Genomic DNA, 7,950 nt, shown 5'->3' on the forward strand with positions numbered 1-7,950 from the left:
CCCTCGGCCGCTGCAGGGAGGTGCTTGGCGCCGGTGTCCGGGGCGGGAAGTCCAGCACGTTCCCTGGGCTGGAGAAGCCCACCCTGTCCGGGCCGTGGCACGCCGCAGGGGTGAGCCCCCCGGAGCCTGCGGGCGGGACCCCGGGCCCCTTTCCCACCGGCCCCTCCGTGACTGGCCAAGAGAGAGCCCCCAGGGAGGGCAGCCAGAGGCGGGAAGCTGGGGGCCTCCTGGGGGCTGCTGCACCTTGGGGGGCTCCTCCTCCTCAGGCCCCGGAGCAGCCGAGAGCGGAGGGCAAATCTGCTGGCGAGTCTGACCCCAAGGCCAGCGCAGGAGCCAGTGGGGACCCAGTGGCCCGCTGGGCCCCAGGCCCCTGTCCCCCAGGGCGGTGCATGAATGAACGGCTGCAGAAATGAAGAAATGCTACGTGCCCAGTGGATGAGGCTGTGTGACGGCGAGCAGGCCCAGGGCCTGGGAGGCAGGACACCTGTCCCCACTTGGCCTGACTAGGTGGTGGCTGAGGGTGCGCCTCCCTCTGAACTCGTGAAGTGCCAGACCCACGACCCACCCAGCCTGCGCCCAGGGGAGCCTTGCTTCTGGCGCTGAGCCATGGGGGGGCAGGAGGGGCCAGGGTAGGGCCCTGCCCGCACCTGGGGGATGTAGGGGCGAGGAGGAAGGGGTGAGCGGTGCCCTCCGGGCCCGAGCGGGCGCGGCCACCCCATGACATCGCAGGAAGTGGGGTTTCCCTCCCATTTGTATGAATTTTTCTTACCGTAAAATAGTAAGCATCTATGCCTGGAACAACATGAAAACAGGCGACCCTAGTGACCTCCTGCCCAGTTCCTTCCAGAATTTTCTCTCTACGCACAACTGGTCACACTTAGGATTGAATTTGTTGATTGTAACAGCCCCAGGGCGGCAGCACGGGAACCCCGGGGGGGGGGGGGGGGGGCGGGGGGGTCGCCAGGCTCGGCCGCTGAAGCCCGCGGGCCCTCCCGCCCCGCCCCGCCCCCGCCCGCCCCGCCGCACCTGCGCCCAGCGGTGGAGCCGAGCCGCCGAGGTGCCAGCAACTTTGTTGACTACATTCCTGCGCCCGCCGCGCCGCGGGGCTAAAAATAAGCGGCGGCGCTCCCCTCGCCGCTCCCGCGGGGCCCGGCGTCCGCAGGCCGGAAGGTCCCGGCGCGCCACGCTCCCGGGGCTGCGGGGTCACGGCCCGCGGGGCCGCGGGGAGGCCGAGCCACCGGGCGCCGTCCGCTCCCGGTCGCGGACGCGGGGCCCCGAGGCCGCAGGCCCGCCCCCGCCCGCCCCCGCCCGCCCCCCGCGCGGCGCGCCCTCCGCGCCCCTCGGGCCCGCGCCCTCCGCGCCTGCAGTGCCCCGCGGCGGCCACCAGAGGGCCCCGCCCCCCCCGCGGCCGGCGCGTCCGCACCCCTTCCCACAGCTGTTCCCGCAGGAGATTGACAGCTGGGCTCCGCGTTGCCATGGGGATAGGCAAATGAGGGCGGCGGGTCTGGGGCTCCGATTGGCCTGGGGGCTCGCGCCCCTCCCAGGGAGGCGGGCCCGAGCGCCCGGCTCTATAAAGGGGAGCGCGCGGCGCGGCGCCCGGCCGTGGAGGCGGGGCCGCTTGGACGCGGGCGGAGCGCGGGAGCCCGAGCAGCCCGGGGCGGCGGCCGCACCGCCTCCCGCGCCGCCACCCGCCCGCCGGCCGACGCGGGGACGGGGAGCGCGGCCCGCTGCGTCCCCCCCGGGTGCGGCCGGGCGCCCCGAGCGGCGGCGGCCCCAAGTTGTCCGCGCGAAACTTTTCCCCGCGCGTCCGGGCGCCGCCCCCGCCGGGCCCCGCCGGCCGCGCGGAGCGAAGGGGGGGGAGAGGCCGCGGCTCCCCCCCCGGCGGGCGCCCCCGGCCCCGGGCGATGGCCGCGGAGCTGGCGATGGGCGCCGAGCTGCCGAGCAGCCCGCTGGCCATCGAGTACGTCAACGACTTCGACCTGATGAAGTTCGAGGTGAAGAAGGAGCCGCCCGAGGCCGAGCGCTTGTGCCACCGCCTGCCGCCGGGCTCGCTGTCGTCGACGCCGCTCAGCACGCCCTGCTCGTCCGTGCCCTCCTCGCCCAGCTTCTGCGCGCCCAGCCCGGGCACCGGCTCCGGCTCGGGCTCGGGCTCGGGCTCCGGCGGCGCGGGGGGCGCGGGGGGGCGGCGCGCAGGCGGGGGCCGCGGCGGGGCCGCCGGGCGGGGGCGCCGCGGGGAAGCCGGCGCTGGAGGACCTGTACTGGATGGGCGCGTACCCGCCGCACCTGAACGCCGAGGCGCTGCACCTGACGCCCGAGGACGCGGTGGACGCGCTCCTCGGCAGCGGCCAGCACGCGGGGCACCACGGCGCGCACCACCCGGCGGCCGCCGCGGCCTACGAGGCCTTCCGGGGCCCGGGCTTCGCGGGCGGCGCTGGCGCGGACGAGCTGGGCGCCGGCCCCCCGCACGGCGCGCACCCCGCGGCGCACCCGCACCCGCACCCGCACCCGCACCCGCACCCGCACCACCACCACCACCACGGCGCGCACCACCACCACGCGGCCGCGGCCCTCGGCGGCGCGGGGCTGCACGTGCGCCTGGAGGAGCGCTTCTCCGACGACCAGCTGGTGTCCATGTCGGTGCGCGAGCTGAACCGGCAGCTGCGCGGCTTCAGCAAGGAGGAGGTGATCCGGCTCAAGCAGAAGCGCCGCACGCTCAAGAACCGCGGCTACGCGCAGTCCTGCCGCTTCAAGCGCGTGCAGCAGCGGCACATCCTGGAGAGCGAGAAGTGCCAGCTCCAGAGCCAGGTGGAGCAGCTGAAGCTGGAGGTGGGGCGCCTGGCCAAGGAGCGGGACCTGTACAAGGAGAAATACGAGAAGCTGGCGGGCCGGGGCGGGGCCGGCTTCCCGCGGGAGTCCTCGCCGCCGCAGCCGCCGCCGCCGCCGCAGCCGCAGCCGCCGCCGCAGCCGCAGGCCGGGCCCGGCGGGGCCAAGGGCGCCCCCGACTTCTTCCTGTGAGCGCGCGGCCGCGCCGGACTCCGCGCCCCGCGCCCCGCGCCCCCGGCTGGGCCGTCGGACGGGGCCGGGGCCAGCCCGCTCGGGCGCCCGCAGGCCGCCTCCCCTCCCTCCCTCGCCCGTTTCTACGACTCCTTTTTAAAGCGATCTTATTTTCGAAGCGTTTCTATTTATTTTGCTCGGTGATTAGGACACGGAACCCGGGGGAAGCCCTCGGACGTCCGCGTGTCCCAGCATGTGTCGCTCGCCCGCCCGCCCGCCCGCCCGCCCCGCCCCGCCCCGCCGGGTCCGCTCCAGCCGGCACCGCGCCCAGCCCTGCTGCCCTACTGTGCTCTCGGGGGAGGGGGCCGCGCCGCGGGGGGCTGGCCCGCCCGGACTCCCCTGCTGCTATTTCTCTATGCACCAGATCGTATTTATGACTCCCGGGGAAATATATCTTATTTTAATCTTCAAGAGAAGTGGAAGGGGGGGGGGAGTAATGCACAGGATTTCTAGCAAACAAAAAACAAAAAAAAAAATTTTTTTTAAAGGAGGTTTCAGCTTGAACCTCCTGGCATGGGGGCGAGTGATGAAAGTGTTTTTATTTTAATTTAAATTGTGTTTTGTTTTGTTGGTGGAACCTTTTTTTTTTTTTTTTTAAAGCCCAGTGGCTTTTTTGGACAAGCCAGTGGGGAGAAGGGAGCGTGGCCACCGGCCGCCGGATCCCTGCAAGACAGCCAGGCCCCTGGCCTCCGGCGGGTCCTGCGCTCCTGCCGGGCCTGCTCCCGCCCAGCGCTCCGATCGGGAGACGCGGAGTCGTTGGAAGTTTTTCTTGTGTTGTTGGGTTTCGTCGGATAATTTTTTCATTTGCTAAGAAGCCGAGGAAAGGGGGGAAAGAAAACACAAAATAAATCCGTTTAGATCCAGAAGTCCCTGGAGCGTGGTTGGTTTCTCTGTGGCTTTCGTTTTTGCTCTGCTTCTCCCTGAATGGAAAGAAAAGGTCGGTGACCGGGGGCCCTGCCTGAGCTCTGAGTGACCTGCCTGGGCCCCCCTCCCCCCGGGGACACTGAGCAGCGTTGTGGAGGCTGCAGTCAGCCAGTGGCACCTGCAGGCCTGTGCCCTGCCCGCGCTCTGGGGCTGCCTGGGGGAAGGCCCGAGGTGGTGGCCCCCGCTCCCCGACACAGGATGGCGGTGACCACACGCAAGGCCATCGCAAGCTGCTGGCAGGTGCTCGTGCCCAGTCCTGAGGCTGCCATCTCCCAGGGACAGGTGGCCTGGCTGTGTCTTCTAAAGGGCCAGGGCGCGGGGTGCAGGGACAGCAGGGCGCCGCACGACCTGCCTCACTCCCGGAGGGTCCGGGACAGTTCCAGGACCAGCTGGGCTGTCCGCCTTCGCGGCACGGGCCGGGCGTGAAGGTCCGAGGTTTGCGTGTTTAGGGGATGAGCTCTCGGTGCTGCTCCCCCTCGGGGTTGGGACGGCTGCGGCTGAGTGGCCCGAGCTGCTCCGCACAGCCTGGGGGACCAGAGAGAAGGTGAGGGCCGCCGCCCCCGTTTGGCTTCAGGATGAGACTTGTAGCAAGAGCTCGGTGAGTGTCGGTCTCCGGTCTCTGTGGGGCTTTGAGCAAAATCCCCCAACCCGGGGCCGAGCCCTCAGCAGGGGAGGGAGAGGCGGACGCGGAGAGGTCGGAAGTGCTGGTGCGAGAGCAGAAGGTGCGAGAGCAGCAGCGGGACGGGCTGGGGGAGGCTGCGGCACAGCGGGCGCCGGAGGGTCACCAGGGCAGGGTGCCCTTTCGCGTGTGGGTGGGACCCGCTGGCTGCTTTGTGACGGGGACACTTGCCGCAGGAAGAGCCGCCTGGAGTGCCCCCGCCACCCGCAGAGAGGCCGGAGGAGCGTCCAGGCCCCAGGCGGCTCCTCCGAGGAGGCGGTGGGGGCGGGCTCACCCCGCCTCGGGCTCCCGCTCCGGCCTCCCGCTCCGGCCTCCCGGGCCCCACACTCGAGCCCTCACTGGGCCGGCCCCACAAGCAGAGCCCCCGCCGCCGGTTGCTGCCTCAAGGGTTCGTGGGGCGCTGGGCTTGGCGTCCCCGGCCCCGCCTCTGCTCTCCCGCTCCTCCCTCCCCACCCGCCCCCTTCCTCCGTGCTCCGGGCCCACCGGGGGGATGAGCCTGGAGGCCGGCAGCCCTGGAGGCTGGGGAGGGAGCTCGGGGCTCCCCAGGGCTCCCCAGTGCGCACCGTCGGGCTCCCGCCGCAGGGACCGTGGGGACCTACTGCCCGGCCATCCCGGGACAGGGGCCCTGCGGCGGGAGCGTGCCCGCGTGTCGTGAGTGCCGGGAAGCCGTGGGGACCAGGGGTGCGGCGCTGTGGCAGCTTGGGTGGCAACCTGGAGCCACCTGGACCAGCAGCCCCGGGGCGGGGCGACCAGAGTGGCCGGGCTACAGGACAGGCCTCCGCACGCCTGGCCCCGGGGCCCCCACCCCGGCTAAGGGGTGACCGTCGCCTCAGCTGCTCAGCGCACACGTCATCCTCTGTCCCCAGAGGGGGTCCCGGGGGCCGTCTTCTGATGGAGTCGGTGCACCTTGGCCTTGGGGCCTCCCCGCCCCCCCCGTACCCCGCCTGCATTCATTCCGTCTGGGAATCCGTCCTCTGTACCAGGCCCGGCAGGGACCCAGGTGACAGCCCAGGCCCAGAGCTCCAGACGGAGGCCGTGAAGTCAGCGAAGTCACTCAGTCCCCAGCTGCCCGGGCTCCCGAGCGCTGGGGGAAGGGAGGACTTGGGTGCCGGTTTGCATGTGGCAGGGCTGGCGGCACAGTGGCCCAGGACCTCTGCTCCGGTGGGGGGGCCGGGCGGCAGGGACAGACCAGAGGAGCCGCGGGAAGGACTGTGTGTGCACACGGAGCCCGGGGACCGGGGGAGGACGGGGCCTCACACGCATGCTGGCCCTGGGCACCCTCATCACCAGCACGGACTCACGCGTACACTCAGCGCCCGACACGCCCCGCCCCTGTGCCCCCTGCACGGCCGCCCCCACCGCAGCTGTCCCTGGACGGAGGCCGCTCTCCACGCCCTTACCCACAGCAGCTGTGCTCAGCGGTCGCGGGGACGCCCCAGCGCTGGGCCATGGCCGCCCCGCTCCTAGCCAGGGGGAGCCCAGACCGCTCCCAGCACCCCAGACCCCACCCCACCCTTGCCGTCCCAGCACCTCTGGGGGTGTCATTCCAGGCCCCCCGACTCCCACACGTACCACCCAGTTGGGCTTGGTCCTCGGCGCCTGCAGGGGTCCCCACACCCCAACATGCACGCACACCACACAGTTGCTCCCTTGTCATCAGCTGGTTAAGGGTCCCAGGAATCCAGCTCCCGGCTGCTGGCCCTATGGGGGCCCCAGGGCTGCTCTGTGTTGGGGACACCCCACCACCCCACTTCCGTCTGCAGCCTGCAGCCACCACTCTCCACTGGCCCCCCAGCCCCACCCTCTGCAGCCGGTGGCGCACGCAGGCAGGCACGTGTGCACGTACACGTGGCGGTGGGTGTAGACTGAGGCATACAATGCACAGATCTCGACCCCCCCACACGCAGGCACACGCACGTGAGTGCACACGGCTGCGCACATAAAGGTCAGCGCACACACATATGACCTACACACAGGGACCCCGTGAGTTTCATCTGTCCCGGTCCCCTGACCCCATATTCTGGCCGTGTAGCCTGGAGGGCTCCACACCGGCCACCACAGGGAAGTGTCGTCAGCCACCATCGGCTGCCTGTCTCTAAGGCCCGCGGCCCCCCGCCACTTGCCCTGGACTCCTCACGGCTCGGGGCCCAGGCTGGCCCGTCGGTGCCATGGCGCAGGCCCCGGCGCGCCCCTGCACAGAGGCCCTGTTCCTTGCCTCATGGCCTTTGGCCACCCCTGAAGTGACACAAAACCTCTGCCTCAGTTGGACTGTTACCAAGTGCACCGGGTTGGGGGCTCCAGGTCGGGGCTCACTCACTCAGGAGGCCCTAGGGCAGCTGGGGCTGGGCCTGTGGGGTGCTGGGGGGCTCGGAGGCCGGCCTGCGGGGCAGGGCCCGGAGCCTGGGCTCATGGCCCCTTCTGGGTCCCAGGAATGCCAAACCAACCCTTGTCTGTGGCCGCGCGTGGGACTGCCTGGCCCGGGGCCTGGGGACTTGGGGACGGAGAGCAGCAGGAAGAAATTCTGCTGTGCCCCCGACCCCGGAGCCTGCGACTCCTCCTCTGCCTGTTGGGAAGCAAACTAGCTGGAGCCTTGACCAGCCACGGAGGCGGCCAGCGGGGTTGTCCCGCACCTGAGGGGCTGTGGGGGGCCAGAGAAGGGTCCCCAGGCCTGCCCGCTGCTCCCACTGCAGGACCAGCTGCGTCACTTCCCCGGGCCCAGCTGCGTGTTCAGCAGCTCCTGAGCCACAGGGTCCAGCATGGACCGGGGAGGCCCCGGGGGCAGGGAGGGGGCGTGGGTGCCCCTCCTCTCCCAGACCCAAGGCCACACCACGCAGGCCCCCACAGGGACACCCCGCCTCGTTGTCAGGCAGCCAGGACTCTTGGTCTGGAGAAAGCTCTGCGGGCTGTGACAGTGGGAGGGGACTCATTTATTCACTCAAAGCTATTGATTAAGCACCTACTGTGTGCGGATCCTAGGAGGCGGGGACAGAGGTGGGAATTCGGGGGCAGGGCGCATGGGGGTGGGCTGTGGCCCGCACAGCCCAGGGGTGGACCTGCAGTGCGCGGGGAGGGGGGGACACCCAGCCCCAGGTGTTAGGTGCTTGGAGGAGGGATGAGGTGAGGTAGGGGAGTGGGGTGGAGGGACCCCAGCGCCCTGGTGGGAAGCAGGGGAGGCCTGGGCTGGCGCTGACTGGCCGGGGGCGCTTCTCTGAGGAGGGAAGGGGCAGGTGGGAGCCGGGCTGCAGGGGGCGGGCTTGGCTGGGCGCCGACTGCAGTGTCCCCGGTGGGGAGGG

General features: G+C 71.1%; 1 protein-coding gene across 1 annotated transcript; it reads left to right on the plus strand.

The window, feature by feature from the left end:
- Nucleotides 1-1,652: 1,652 nt before the first annotated feature.
- MAFA (MAF bZIP transcription factor A) lies at nt 1,653-3,146 on the plus strand. The gene is given in 3 exon segments (XM_041769320.1): nt 1,653-2,156; nt 2,158-2,938; nt 2,969-3,146. Coding segments are annotated over 3 exon segments (1,080 nt in total). The 5' UTR covers nt 1,653-1,904; the 3' UTR covers nt 3,016-3,146.
- Nucleotides 3,147-7,950: the final 4,804 nt, after the last annotated feature.

Source organism: Vulpes lagopus, chromosome 9 (assembly GCF_018345385.1).
Source record: "Vulpes lagopus strain Blue_001 chromosome 9, ASM1834538v1, whole genome shotgun sequence".
Classification (NCBI taxonomy): domain Eukaryota; kingdom Metazoa; phylum Chordata; class Mammalia; order Carnivora; family Canidae; genus Vulpes; species Vulpes lagopus.